This window comes from Rhineura floridana, chromosome 4 (genome assembly GCF_030035675.1).
Source record: "Rhineura floridana isolate rRhiFlo1 chromosome 4, rRhiFlo1.hap2, whole genome shotgun sequence".
In the NCBI taxonomy this organism is placed as follows: domain Eukaryota; kingdom Metazoa; phylum Chordata; class Lepidosauria; order Squamata; family Rhineuridae; genus Rhineura; species Rhineura floridana.
Window position 1 is genome coordinate 111,430,072 of NC_084483.1, and position 15,659 is coordinate 111,445,730.

A 15,659-nucleotide genomic window follows, 5' to 3' on the forward strand; every position below is an offset into this window, starting at 1 on the left:
AACCAGCTCCAGAACAAAGTAGGTATGGCTTGCAGATGTTGCATAAAGGCATACTTCTAAACAGTTGCTACTGTTCCCTCGCTTGTTGGATCAACATATTAGTGAGGATTGGGGTTGTGCTGAGTAGCCTCTCCCACTTGTGTCTGGGTATATAGCTGTACATGAGAAGGGTTCCACATGATCTGGAACCCTTCACATGCGTGAAAACCTGGAAGCCTTTCTGTGTACATGTGAATGCCCCGTCACTCCAGGTGTTAGAGGTGTGTGGGAGGGGCCAGTCAATACAACTCTACCCACTCTTATGCATATTGATAGAGCATGTGATGAGTTCTTCTGCATAGGACTGGTTCTGTCTTGCTTGAAATCTTTACCCTTTGGAGCAGCTTACAATACCTTTCAAATACAGTACTTACAAGCAGGGTACTAGTGCCTACTGTGTTGCAAAATCTGTAGAAATGATTTCCTTGGTGCTCAGTCTTGGAGAAAACTAGCTCATATGAGTTCACTGTCACATAGCTATAGTGTTTGGCTCCTTTCCTACTTTTTCTTGATACACTATCAACAGCATTGGATTATTGATGGGTCTGTCACAAATGTGATTTTCAAATATGATTTGAACTTTGTGCATTTGCACTGTTGCCTCTTTAAACAGAGGCTTTGGCTGTGTTCAACTCTCTTCTGAATGGTAAAAATAGCAGTGGGTGGAATGAATAATAAACTCATATGTGTATAAACCAAGGATAATTAATCTCTCTTTTTTTGCACACCTACTGATGCGTTGCACACCTACTGATGCGTGAATGGTGTTTTCTTTCTAAGACACCTAATCAATCTTTATTACTCATGCAATTAAATTAGACTTCACATGTTTTGTCCTTTTAGCTAAATAGCAGTGCAAGTTTGCTACTGCTGTCCCCTCATATAAAGTGTTTTTTTAACATGGGCAATGCCCAGTTTGTAGGGTATCCTGTTGCACAAAACACTCCTCTTTTACTCACTGCATCCTTTCTTGTTTCATTCAGTTGTTTTGATAAGTCTGTGGAAGAGTGGAGACAGTTCCATTGCGATCTCAGTGATCTCTCCCAGTGGTTAACAGAAGCAGAAGGGTTGCTGGCTGAGGCCCACACTCAAGATGGCAGCCTGAATATAGAGACAGCAAGGATACACCAGCAGGTATCTGATCACTGTGTGTTAAGGCAGCAAACTTGGTGACCCTGCTTAGAGCCTTTAATCTTGGCACTGCAGATGATACTGTTGCTTGTTGTCATTTTTATGTCCCGAACTGACAAAATTATTTTTTTCTATTACTGTAAATTGCTTCATTGTGTTGAGAATTATGAATATGGTTTCCAGATGATTTTGATAAAATGCAAGTGCAACTTCTGTTTTCTTACTTTTGTATTAGTTTATCTACCATGTTCTTTCTAACATAAATATATAATAAGGTGTATGTTCTTAAGACCCACCCCATACCTGTGAATGTAAATAATTTTTAATCCTGTATTTTACATTTCTGTAATCCTCCCTGGGACCTACTGGTGAAGAATGGGTAATAATAATAATCAGGTAATGGAAGGGATAGAACAAACTTAACTTCAGGCCAGGAAGGAGCGGAGGCACGTCAAGTGCTGCTGGCTGACACTAGCAAGGGTGGAAGGTGGGGGACAATTTCTTGTAACCTTTCATGATGCCAGCTTCAGGCTAGTGTAGCTGAGGGATTCAAGGATTTGGCCCCTCAGGATTTACAAGACTTTGGATCCAATGGATCGAAAAGTCACCCAGTGGTGCTTCTCTCTGCTGGAAAGGCAACTACATGCAATCCTAAACATGCACCCATGCGTGCACGCACGCACAAGCTATCAACATCCGGGGGTAGTGTTTAGAATTACACTCTAAAACTATCAATATGATGCCTGAATATTTTAGGCTGCAATACTAAACACACTTAATAAGCCCTATTGAATAAAATGGGGCTTGCTTCTGAGTAAACATACAGAGGATTGCACTGTGATCTCTTGTAGATGTGAGAATATAATACAGCCAAATGTAAATGCATGGGGAGAGATATGAGCAAATGCTCAACGCTCTCATTGAGATTAATAGGATTTCACAGTGCTAAACTTTGGCTGGTGAATGTTCTACCTCTCTGTCAAGTTATTTTATTTTTTAATACTTTTATACTACAGTTTGTCAGTTCTTCAGTGGTTCACAGCTAAAAACAAATAACAATCACACAGCAATATGGTAAAGGATAGTGATAGCTGGTCAGTAATGACTAAATGCAATCTGTAATAAAGTGGCTTTCAAGAGGAAGGGCAACAGGGAATAGGGTATTCAGATCATGCTTGGAAGAAATTCCAAAGCATTAAGGCAGCTATTGAGAAGCCCCTGCTCCTTGTGGAATCAAATCCAGCCCCCACATAAGACAGAACTTGGTGGAGGACTTTGTTTAAAATATGTTGAGTGTCAGGGTTGGGGCAGGGAGAGACACTTGTACAAGATGAGGTGTTCCTTGAGACAAGGGTGGGCATAGATCAGGATTATGGGATCTACTTTGTTTTTTGCTATAGCTCTGAGGTTCACCAGTAAGAACCTGGTGCAAAATAGTGACTCAGCTGGATGAACGTATAGCAAGAATCATGGTATCTCAGAGCATATATTTAGCCCAGGAATTTATGATCAGTAGCAGGACCAAGCTTACAAGTCCTTTCACATTAAAAACTCACTCCTGTTGTCCCCCAAGCATTCTGTTTCAGCAACCTAATTGAAGGAGTGATGTGTATCGGGGGAGAGGAAGCTTTTTATTTGTTGCTGTTAGACAATTGGCAGTTAGAAATCATAGCTGATGTACAGCAAATCATCCAAAGATCTAGCAGTAGATCCCGATCTTCCTTCAGCCCACTCTTGCCTTGAGATATGCAAAACCCAAGCCATAGAGACTTTAAAGGTAAGAACTTACTTTGAATTGGGCCCGGAAATTAATTGGCAGCCACTTCTCAATAAGTGACATGCAAGAACATTAGTCCAAACCTGTTAATAGGTATGTTGCTGCATTCTGAACTATGCAGTTTCTGGACATTCTTAAAAGCACCTGGTTGGCCACTGTGAGAACAGGATGCTGGACTAGATGGGCCACTGGCCTGATCCAGCAGGCTCTTCTTATGTTCTTATGTTCTAAGGCAGTCCCATCTAGTCCAATCTATAGGTCAACGAAGTGTGAGTGACAGTTGCCAGGTCTCCATCTTTCAATAGGAGGTGTAGCTGTCATATCATTCTGGGTCACAAATGGATTAAAACTCAATGAAAGCCCCTTACCTTCAAGTACTAGTGAAAGTACTTCATAAATATGTGTATATTGACCTTTTACTGAATGTTTTGTCCCAATTCTCTGTCTGTTAAATATTTTTCTGTTAAATAACAGCTCACTGTTCTACTTTTTTTTTTAAAAAAAACTTTAATATAAAAACAACATAACAAGGCATGATGCTTCACAATCTTGCACTGCGGGTGTACTGACCCCTGCGATTTCCCCAAATGCGGGAAACTCGACTGCATAATTTGTGGTCACATTAGACACATTTTTAAAAAAAATATTTTTATTTCCAGTTTGCATGTATTTAGTTACAAAATAATACAAAAAAAACTATTAACTCCCTTTCCCTTCCTTTCCCCAACCTCTATCACCCCCCTTCCCTCCCTTTCCCCTAATGGCTATTAACTTTCAAGATTTTATTTTGTAGTTTTCTTCTCTGAGAAACTTCCATTCTTAAGATATCCACAATGATCTGAAAGAATAGGGCCCTGGTCCCAAAATAGTGTCCGATGTAGCAGCCAAGATAAAACGCCACCAATACGCTTCAAAAGAGTCTTTACTTTTCTTTTTTCCCTCCACCATTCTTATTTTCTGTGTTAACTTCTCTAATACAGCGATTTCCCATAGTTTCTTTTGCCAGTTTTGCAGTGTTAAACCATCCAGAGATTTCCAATATTTGGCAATAGTCAATCTGGCTGCCGCCAGCATAATCCTATAAATCCTTTATATTGTAGATTTGTGTTTTGTCCCATAACAATGTTCAATAAAGCTAATTCAGGCCTGAAGTAACATTGTTGTTTTGTCAATTTCTGTATTTCTTCCCACACCTCCTGCCAAAAACCTTTGAGTTTATCACATTCCCACCACATGTGTAAATATGAGCCTTGTAGTTCGCATCCTCTCCAACACTTTTGTGTGCTATTTTTAGAGATCCGTACTAAATACAGAGGGGTTAAATACCATTTTTGTATTACTTTTAGGGCTGTTTCTCTATAGGAAGTCAAAATAGCTCTATATGGGAATTTTGTCCACATATCATTCCAGTTCTCTTCTTCAATCTGGCATTTCAGGTCTGATTCCCATACTTGTTTTAAAATTGAGTTGGAACTCATATCCTTATTTGTCAAAAATCTATATAATTTTGAAATTACCCCCTTTTCCATTGCCTCCATACTTAACATTAGTTTCTCCGCTTCTGTTAATTGTCTAGTACCCTGCATTACAATATGTTTCCTAATAAAAGTACTAAGTTGATACCAACAAATCCATGACATACCCATCTCCTTAAATTTATTTTTCCATTCATCTCATGATAAAGGCAGTCCATTCGTATAAAAATCCTTCAATCTGTATAAATTATTGTCAATTAGGCTTTTATTTCTCTGTCTGACCTGTAAAACTCATGGTGATTGCAAATAGGGATTAAAGGGGAAATTCCTGGAAGTAAGATCTCTTTCCTATATCTCCATACCTCAAAAATTGGTGCCATAGTTGTATCTATGTTTTTGGCGCTTTTTCTTATTTCCTGTTTAATAAGAGGCAAGCCTTTAGGATTGTGAAGTTTTAGTAAATATCTCTGTATGTGTACCCAATGTTTTTCAGATTTGAGATCCATAAAAGAGATTAAGTGACGAATCTGAAATGCTTCATGATAAAGAAATAAATTTGGGATTCCCCACCCTCCCTCTGTTATTCCCTTGTATCTATATTTTTTTTGCTGTTCTGGGCTTTTTTGATTTAAAAATAAATTGTTCAATTTTCTGTTGCCAGGTTGTCAATCATTTTTTTTTGAATTTGCGTTGGAAGAACATAGAAAAGATATGTAAACTTCGGGACTATCATCATTTTGACAACTGCTATTTTGCTGGATAGTGACATATTCACTTTTGCCCATTTTTAAAGATCTTCCTTTACCTGTTGCCATATTTTTGTATAATTAATTTGGATTTTTTTTTTTGGTTTCTGGGTATGTTCACTCCCAGGTAGCGAAGGTGGGACTGTACCAATGGAATTCCTAAAACCTGAGATATTTGAATTTGTGCCTTAGGTGGGATATTATAACACATGAGGTCTGATTTTATAAAATTTATCTTTAGACCTGCCAATCCCCCAAAATCCTCCAGTTCTTTTTGAAGGTGTAGCAGAGCTTCTTTTGGATTGGATAGCATAAGCAACATATCATCATCTTATAAGCTGATAAGATGTTCTTCTTGAGCCACTCTAATTACAGCTATTTTGTTATTCTCCCTAAGTCTACTAGCCAGAAATTCTATCACAAGAGTAAAAAGCAAAGGAGACAGTGGGCAGCCTTGTTTTGTACCTGCTTGTAACTCTATAGTTCTAGATTCCATCCCATTCTATTTTATATTTGTGGTGAACAAAGTGTTGATGGCTTGCATTGCTGAGATGAATTTAGGGCCAAATTGATTTTTTTTCAGTGCTTTTAATAAGAATTTCCAATTCATGCTGTCAAGTGCTTTATAAATATCCAGTGCCGCTATGGCCAAAACGGCCCCCTTGAGTCGGTACATTTTTATTATACTAAATAGACGGCGTCCTGGGCCTGCTATGTGTCTTCCAGGTATAAAACCATATTGATCTGCATGAACCAATTTGGTAATCACTGCTTTCAGTCTATTAGCAAGAACTGATGCAAAAATTTTGTAATCAGTGTTTAATAAAGATATCGGATGGTATGATTCTGGAAGAGTTGGATTTTTACCTGGTTTCAGTAGCAATACAGTGTGTGATGCAGACCAAGTTGGGGACATCCTTGCCCCTGTCATTATTGTATTGTATAATCTAGTCATATGAGGGATGAGAATGGTACCATAAAGTTTATAAAAATTATTGGTGAATCCATTGGGTCCTGGTGCTTTGTTTACTTTTAATGTCTTTATTGTTGCCCCTACCTCTTCTTCTGAGATTGGATCTTCAAGCATTACTCTGTCTGTTTGTTAATGTTGTAAGTCTGACCCTGTCTATATAGTCTTGTATACTTTGCTCCTCCACTTTTAAATCTACCATGAGGTTCTAGCATTTGTCTACTGGGTTCAAAATCAAGACTTTCATGAAAAAGAAGTGCTACTCCTCTGGCCTTGCTGATCCCTTTTGCCAGGAATTTATGTTTCCATTGAGTACATTTTAGAATTTGGCCTTATGTGTCTCTTGTAACATCAGTACATTAGGTTGTAAGTCTCTTATTAGTTTGGCTAATCTATTTCTTTTAATGACCGTGCCCATTCCTTTAATATTAAGTATTGAGATTCTCATGTTATAATACTAATCTTGAATATAACCTCACCTATTTCTTCTAATTTAACTCTCTCTTTTCACTAAACTATAACTTAACTATCTAACTCCTTCCCGTGCCTTCCTTCTTTTACCTCCCCCTCCCTTTCCCTCCTTCTTTTCCTATTCCCTCTTTCCCTTCCCTTTCCCTTAAGACCTAATTCTCTCCCCCTCAGGTGCACTTCTCTGTTTCACCCAGTGAATTAATTTCTACTTCCAGTTTTTGAAGTATTTGAAAAATAATTATACTTTGCAGGCATTTGACCTATTACCTCATAGGATGATAATGTGGGACAAGACCTCATCCCAGCCCTTATTTTCATTATTATTTTTATATGCCCTTAAAAAAAAAGGAGGGGAAGGGGAGTAAACTTAAATAAAATAAAATAATATTAATGAGGGAGAATGGTTCACATTCACACAAACCAACCTGGACCTTTAGTTTACATTTTGCCCTAACTCAACTTAGATATAACTCTGCTTGAAACTATTATGATGATCTGATGCTCCTTCTCATCTGCGTCTGTTTGGAAGATTTTGAAGACTGCATTGCACATTCGAATTCTCAAATAGGGGGTGGATTCCTTTTCCTCTGTTTTCCAGTCTCCCTCTGTTCTGCCTTTTTTGTCTCATCAGTTCAAAATCTTCATTATCCTCTTCTGCTTCTCCAACCTGATCCCCTCTTTCTGATTCTGTTTCTCCCTCTGGTTGTTCCAACGGAATATTTTGAATATATTTGCTACCTCTTTTTCTGTTGAAGCCATGTGTGCAATCCCTTTGTTAGGGAACTATAAGTTTAAATGGGAACCCCCAGTGGTATTTTAGCCCCGCCTTTTGCAATATAAGTGTATAAGGTCTCACATTTCTTCTTCTCTCTAACGTTTCTGGAGCAAGATCTTGAAGTATAATTGTGGAGTCTTTATATTTAACTTCACCCTTCTCCCTGAGACTTTTCAAGTAAGGCCTCTTTCTTGGAATATTTGGCAAAACATACTACTATATCCCTGGGGCTTTCTCTGTGTATTGGTCCGAGGGCTCTGTGGGCTCTGTTGAAGTCTTCCTCCTCCAGGGGAAAATCAGGCAGCAATGTTGGCAGCCATTTTGTAAGAATTCTTTTAACATTGTCCTGTTCCTCATTTTCATCCACCCCTCTAAAATGAAGGTTGGATCTTCTATTTCTGTTTTCCAGGTCTTCCAGTTTAAATTTGATAATTGTATGGTCTTTCTTTAACATTTTAAATTTGGTATCTTGGTCCCTAAGCATCTCCTCCATCTGATTCATAGTTCTGTCCACTGTGTCTATTCTTTTAGTCACACCTCCCAGTTTTTCCTCTAGAATTGACAACCAGCTAGCCATCAAATCTTGTTTAAGAGACTGGAAGTGCTTTGAAATTTCCTCCTTGATTGTCCCTGCAATTGTTTCAGGGGTGCCCACCTCTGCCTCTGTTTGCTCGCCAATAGAGGTTTTACTCACGCTCGTCGCCATTTTGTAGAGAATCAGTAGTCTGTCTTGAGCTGGTCTAGAGATCAATATCTTTCCTGTTGGTTTGAAATATCCTGTGCGGTCCAGGTTTTTGTTTCTCTGATGCCCCCAGAGCATACCCCGTAAGGGGAGTTGGTTTAAGAAATAAACGAACTTTTTTTTGTGCTTAAGGGCATTAATGCTGTATCGGGCTGGGGAGCTCTCACCCTATGCCGCCATCTTTTTTGGTGTCCAAGCCCTGCCTTCACATTAGGCACATTTTAATTGGTTATAATTTCATATAATTTAATTTAGCTATAAAAAAGCATTTAGGAAGCAATGAGTACTATCTTATTATTATGCCCAGAATGGATCTGGTTTTAAAAAATCATTTTCATTTTATTTTTATAGTATAGTATATTGTATAGTAAAGTGATTTCTTTTGGCATTAATGCTTCCTCCCGGTTGTTAGAGATATGGAAGGTTTGAGTCTGACTTTCCCTGACTTCCTTCTATTTACTTGGGTTTTCTATCATATCAGCAGATCATGGGAACACTGTCTTTAATTTAGCCTAGCTGTAATCTTAGCAAGGCTTCAGAGAACAGGCAGAATATCTATTCTGAGACAGACTAATGCAATGTTTTCCCTTCATCCTGACCCCATAAACCAAAGTCTGTAGGCAGCATTTTTCACTTTTATCTTAAAGGCATGCATGTATATTCTGCTAACTGCATAATGAATGTTAAGCCCAGAGCTTGGAAGATTACTTTAAAAAAGTAATAAATTACAGTTACAATTACTTGGCCCAAAAAGTAGTAATTACCGTTACAATTACAATTGCTCTGAAAGTAACTGATTACTTTACTTTTTCTCAAAAGTAATCACTACAATTACATTTCAGTTACTTTAAAAAAAAAACTCCTACAAGGTGCTGGCCTTGGCTGCTGCACATCTAAGAAGCCTAAAACAATATTAAAAATAAACACACACACACAGAGGGTAGTAGAATAAAAAATGTTATCCATAAGATTAACATAATGGCATAACAGAATCTCACATCCCCCCAAGCAATGAAGATACCCCAACTCTTGAAATCAAATTTTACACTTGAAATGCTTTTATAATATGTTTCTGTTATGTCTCAAAAGAACAAGATGCTCAAAGAGCATGTCAGACAAGGAATGTCTTTTTACAGTCATTATGTTGCCACCAGTACTGAACAGGCGTTCTACTGCGGCGCTTGAAGGCATGCCTGTGTTGTGCTGCAAAAAACACCGCAGCACACGTGGAAAGCCATGGAGTGATGACACTTCCCTGCTGGGAGACCTCAGGTACCTCACCAGTTCCTCCTCAGCAGTGTCCACTGCTGACTTCTTGCCCTGGGGCAGAAAGTTAAAGAAGTCATCTTCTAAGTCATCTCCTTCCTGGTCTTTATCTGAAGACTGATCACTGTCCTCATTAAGTACACCCATCTTTATTTCAGCTTTCAACAAGGCTTCCATTGTGTATCTAAGAAAGAGAGAGGATATGTTAACACATATATGTTAGGAAACCATCATCTGCTCTTCATTTCCTGATGTTTGTCATGTCCCCTGGTTCAGGGTCCAGCCTGAGCCTGTGGATGATGACATGGAAGGTAGGAAGGTGACCAAGTCACCACACTCATGGGGCAGCACAGCAGACCCTTAAGGATTACCTGCAGCAACCCAAGGTTGTGATGAGGAGCCCCAGGAAGAAAAGGCCCAGCCCCTGCCTACCACCTTAAGCCCTCTGATGCCTCCCTTGAGACAACATTTCCCTTGGAGTAATCCACCCAAAGGGCTTCCCTAATGTTCTTACTTGTTGGTATGGGTGGTGGCCTGACACGATTCCACCAATCTAGTTTGAAGCGAGGGTGTAGGCAGGCTGCCAGAAGAAGCCTCTTGTCCTCCCAGATAGCTGCAAACCGCTTTCTTAGGGCTTCGCGCACACCTCTCAGCAGCTGAAAACAGTATGTGTACCTCTCAGGTTTGTTTTCCAGTCCTTCTAACTTGCGGTCCAGATTGCAGAGCGTTGGTAGCAAATACCCCATGAACATGCCGTTCTCCCGTTGCAGGATATCTAGGGACTGGGCTAGTGGCTCCATAATCTCTGTGTATTCCTGTACCACTTCAATCTCAACAGCTGTGATCCTGGACAAGGAGCAGCGGTCCATTATGGCATGCATTTTTAGTGGCACAGTTGACAGGAGCTCATGTAGTTGCTTCAACGCATCAAAGGTGGAATTCCACCTGGTCTTATTCGGTACCTTCAGATACACACCACATTGCTCACGGATATACTCAGCAACCTGTGCTGACTGGTTCTGCTTGGACCACAACTTGCTGCACTTTCCCATCAAGGAACGAAACTGTTTCTTGAAAGGACCAAGAAGACTACTTTTGGAGGAGTCAGAAAGCATGGCCTCTATGTCTTGTGTTGCCACAAGGTTGAGGGTGTGGCTAGCACATCTCTGGTGTGGGGGTAAAACAAAATCCTCTCCTGAGTCTGCAGCTTCTTCCTCTGCCTCAGGTCCTGTGTCCAGGATCTCACAGATAGGCACAAACTCCACCTCAGCCTCCTCCTCCTCCTGGTTATCACCATCATCGTCACTGGTGCCTGCAGCTTCCACTGGTTCTTTGGCCATGAAAACTCTGAACGCTTTCACAAAGTTGGAGCCATTGTCTGTAGTAGTGCACATAACTTTGTTGTGGATCCTGTACTGCACATGTACATCATGCAGTGCTTTTGAAAGGACATCGTATGTATGGCGCCCCTTCAGATGCTTACAAGCCAAGGCCCCGACCTCACGTTTCAGGGTAGTTGGGTTGATCCAGTGGGCTGTTACCCCAAAGTAACTCTTCTTGCCATTGGTCCAACAATCTGCAGTGGTTGCTATATATGCCACAGCACCCATTCGGTTTGCAAGAGTTTCTCTCATGTGGCATGCTCTCTTCTCAATTCTGTCTCTCAGAGTCTTGGCACATATGATGGTGAGATCTTTGGGGAGTCCAATGCGAACCAGATTAATGAATGATGGTTTGTCCACAGTCTGAAGTGGTAATGTCTCCTCTACAATGAAATCAATGATTCTCCTGTCGAGATTGCTCTGGGTGACAGGCTCCCTGCCAGATCCCCACCTCTCAAGGGTTGTCTGCTGCTGCTTCAGCATTTTGGGAGGAGGGGTGTCATGCATTGGTTCAGGAAGGCCACGTCTCCTTGCCTTTATTGCTTCTTCAATTGCTCTCAGCTTCTCAGGGTGTGCCCTCTGAGGAAGAAGAACAAAGCATGACTCCAAGAAAAAATGGAAGAGGAACTTCACAATTTAAACATAAATAGACAATGGACACTCTTTGAGGACCAGCATGACAAAGGCTTACCTCAAAATGTTTCTTCACATTGGATGAGGAGGAAACAGCTGATCTCAGATTTTTGACCCTTGGAAGGCAGTAATTGCATCGTACAACAACATTTTTCCCACTCTGGCTCACAAATGTACAAGCTTTCTCAAAGCCAAACCATGGTACTTGCTGTTCTGCAGATGTGGCTGTGGGCAACTGGCACTGCTTCATGCCCTTCTCCTCCTCGTGCACAGGGCCTCCTTTCTGAACCTCACTTTCTAGTTTTGCCTCCTCAGGATCAACAAGCTGTGACTCAAGTGGCCACACTAACTGACTGCTGCTCTCAGCAGCAAAACCTGCAACAGGCGTCTCTGTAATAAACAAGAGATAATGCTCCTATATGGGTGAACTTCAGCTGTGATGTGCCCCCATCTGTTCCCCATGCTGCAAGATGCCCCAGTCAGAGTGGAAGTAAGCAGGTCGATAGCACAATTAAAAGAGATCCTATTTGCATCATTTTTGCTCACTGAATAACCCTGCCTGGGCCAGTCTAACCTACTATCTCACAGGGTTGTTGTGAGAACAAAATGAGACTAGGGTTCAAATCCCCACATAGCCATGAAGCTCACTGGGTGACCTTGGGCCAGTCACTGCCTCTCAGCCTCGTGAAAACCCTATTCATAGGGTCACCATAAGTTGGAATCAACTTGAAGGCGGTACATATGTTTTTTATTTTGAATATGATGATTATGATAATAAATATGCAGCATTTCAAATTAATTCTGTATGAGAAGCATTCCATGCCAAGCTTGGAAAACCAAGGATGAGGTATAAAATGTAGACAAAAATACTTTTGACAAAATGCCGTTTATCTTTTATATCTATATCTATAATTAGCAATACAGCTGAATGATGTATGTAAAGTATTTTTTCTTTCCCTTTTCTTTTTTATTAATATTTTAGTACTACTGCTAAAGTTCTGATGAAAGAATAAAGCATTCATTAGCCAAATTCAAATGATTAGAACACATCACATAAATTCCACTGAAGTTGGAGTTTTTGCCATAGAAAATGAAAAAAACATATAACCTATGATAGCCCAATAGACAATCAGAACTAATATAAAACCTATTGCTTCTCATTTGCAAATCTTGCAAGATCTAAGGTAACTCTAGATCATGTGAGTTCAGGTGATGCATGTTATGTACATTTGTATAGATATTAGCAGAGATTGTCAACAGTCTATGATGCTTGTGTGTGCAAATGTGTGTGTTTGTGGCAGGCTTTTACCCTGCACTGAGATCACTGAGACTTAAGACTTAGTTAAATAAGAAAAGCTATTTCATTTATAGAAATACATCGTAGATAGGAAAGACATACCTAGTTCTAAGTAACTAGCTTGGAGGCACAACACCCAGGTTTGGGAGTTGCCCTCACTGCCCCTTCTTCATGTGTACTGGAGAGTGACAGAATAGGGCTAGAAGCAAATAGAAAGCAAAAATGGAAAGTAGGGTAACATCTAAAGAAATACTCCCCTTTACATCTCTCCTTTCTTTCTTTCTGTATATATGTATATTTATTTATATTTATATATATCCTGCCCTTCCTCGCAGTAGGAGCCCAGGGCGGCACTGACAGTGGTTGACCTTCACTTCCTAAAAAGCAGTAATGATGAAACCCCTCAACATTGCCTATTGCAGCCTGTGCAGCTTTGGCACTGTTCATCTTATTGAAGCTTACTTGAGCTTCTGCTTTTTGCACCTGCACATTCTTTTCTAGGCAGCAATTGTGTTGCAGTGACTGCACCACACAGCCTGAGACTTCTCTCCTTCTTGCTTTGGTCACCACATGGCAATGTCATCAAGAAAGGGCTTGCACATAAATACACATGCCTGGGCTGTGATGAGAACAGATTAATCTCAACTCTGAAATTCACTGTATGTGAACTGAACGGTACTTGTCTTCCTGGTCAGATGATTTTTTTTTTTAAAAAAAACCAACTCTAGGGCTACAAGCTTTAATTTTCAGCAGATTAATTAACTAAAAGGAGAGTTGATTAATCAGTGGGGCCTATTTTTATTGGTAAGAATGAGTTTTAATATGAGACACTTGTTTATTGTTTTTAGAGTAATTTTGTGTGTTACTGTACCGGGGAATGCATGAAACAATAACAAAGATCAGCCTTGATTTTTTTTAACTGTGTGCCCTAGAGCTTCTGTATTGAATTCTTCATTGTCTTGCACTCCTTTTAATTATTATATTCTGGAAATTCTCATAGATTTGAAGTCTTGGTGATAAGCAAATCAATTGAAATGTAATTGATCAGTTTATTGAAAGGGAGAGGATTAATCAGTTAAACATTTTAATTTTACATTGCCCAGATATTCAGCTGCAATAAATGGATTTTTTTCCACAAGAGGTGATCTTCACAGGTACCCCGCCTGGGGATGCTGTTGGAGAGAATGGGGTTTACAGGAGTTGTCTCTGTCTGGGACTGGGAATCTCTCTCTTTCTCACAGAACATGAGTTTGAGAGCTGGGGGACTGAGAGGAGGAGCTGCAAGGACCCTACTTCTCACCTCATCTCTGCCAAGAACAAAAAAATCAGCCTTAAGCCATTTATTATATGCCTAATGATTTTTTATTTTTTATTATTATTATTATTACTGAGACAGTTTTTGTCCCACATACAATTCAGTCTTGTGATTAAACAGGACAAAAATACAAATAAAAAGAAAGATGGAGTTCAAATAAATATACAATAAAAAGCTAGCCGGCATTTTAAAAGGCAGGAGTGCTCTGTCTGGATAAATACAGCACACAGGTATGCATGGGAACAAGGGGGAGAGTTCAAAAAGGGGGGGAAGGAAGAGAAGTAGGCCGTGGGGGGGGCAGAAGGTGCCGCGAAGGCAGCAGCGAGGTAAGGTGAGGCGCGCGCACACACACACACACACACACAAAAATCATTGTCACTCACCTCCACAGCTCTTTGCCATTCTGCTGCTGCCTTCTCCTCCGTTGTCCTTGCCCTGGCTTTTTCCTCCAGCGTCCATTTTTTCCTCTCAGACACTAGCAGGCCCTGCCTATCAGAGCTTGGAAAAGTTACTTTTTTGAACTACAACGCCCATCAGCCCAATCCAGTGGCCATGCTGGCTGGGGCTGATGGAAGTTGTAGTTCAAAAAAGTAACTTTTCCAAGCTCTGCGAGATCACGAGGGAAGAGAGAGTCTGCGCAGAGGTCCAATCAGTGTGAGGCACATGTCTTGTGTTCACCAATCACAGCCAGGAGCTGACTTCCCCTTGTTCCCACCCCCAAGTAATGTCCAACCTAACGTGGAAATGTTAAAGTCTCAGCTGAAAAGTAGGGAAATTACTAGTCGTTCCGTTACTTGCCAAATGTAATGGAATTACCCACTCGTTATTTAAAATTGTAACGAATTACAAGTAACTCATTAAAAATAACGAGTTACTTCCAAGCTCTGGTTAAGCCTTCATACTGATTTCAACACAATGTTCTTGCACTCTTTGTTTTTGATGGACTGATATTCACAAATATATTAGCTTACTCTTAATAACAAGTGTCTACTCATTCACTTAAACAATAGTGGTTTAATATATTTTTATTATTATTATTTTACAAGCAATGTGTGCCCAGTGAGTTTTTCAGGCTACACATCAGTGCCATATTGGGTAAGCAACAAAATTTCATTTTGGTTTTTATATTTGTCACAGGAACTTGAAGAGGGAGTCAGCAGCCATCAGACCAGCTTTTTAACATTGAATAGAACTGGAGAAGGAATTGTACAGAAACTCTCTGTTACTGATGGAAGCTTCCTGAAAGAGAAACTAGCAGGGTTAAATAAACGCTGGAAAGCCATCACTGCTGAAGTTATGGAAAGACAGCACAGGTAACTGGATCAATCAGGATTTGGGGTATCTTAGGAGAAGCACTGGGAACAAGTTTTTTTTAGAAGCTCCAAATGGCATTACGTATTTGGTTGAAACTTTCATGTCTCTATTCTGAAAGGTCCCCCAAGGCTACTTTGAAACACTTATTGATTTTATTGATAATGCTGCTGTTTTATACTGTACATACTCATTCCATCTTCCCCATGCTCTGTTTTATGGAATTGCTCATTCACTTGTTTTAATGGACTTTTTGGGTATATGGATGTTGAATTCATTTTTTGGAATTTATTTTATTTACTTACTAATGATATTTGTACACTGCCTTT

The 15,659-nt window shown here is 40.0% G+C and overlaps 1 protein-coding gene across 3 annotated transcripts in view; it reads left to right on the forward strand.

Annotated features, from left to right (window-relative positions):
* Positions 1 to 15,659, forward strand: part of UTRN (utrophin) — a 521,915-nt gene that overhangs the window by 209,991 nt on the left and 296,265 nt on the right. For all 3 annotated transcript variants that reach the window (XM_061624044.1, XM_061624041.1, XM_061624043.1), the window contains exons 43-44: positions 1,023 to 1,173; positions 15,157 to 15,332. In XM_061624044.1, coding sequence (XP_061480028.1) covers positions 1,023 to 1,173; positions 15,157 to 15,332 — 327 coding nt within the window. The remainder of the gene's footprint in view (positions 1 to 1,022; positions 1,174 to 15,156; positions 15,333 to 15,659) is intronic.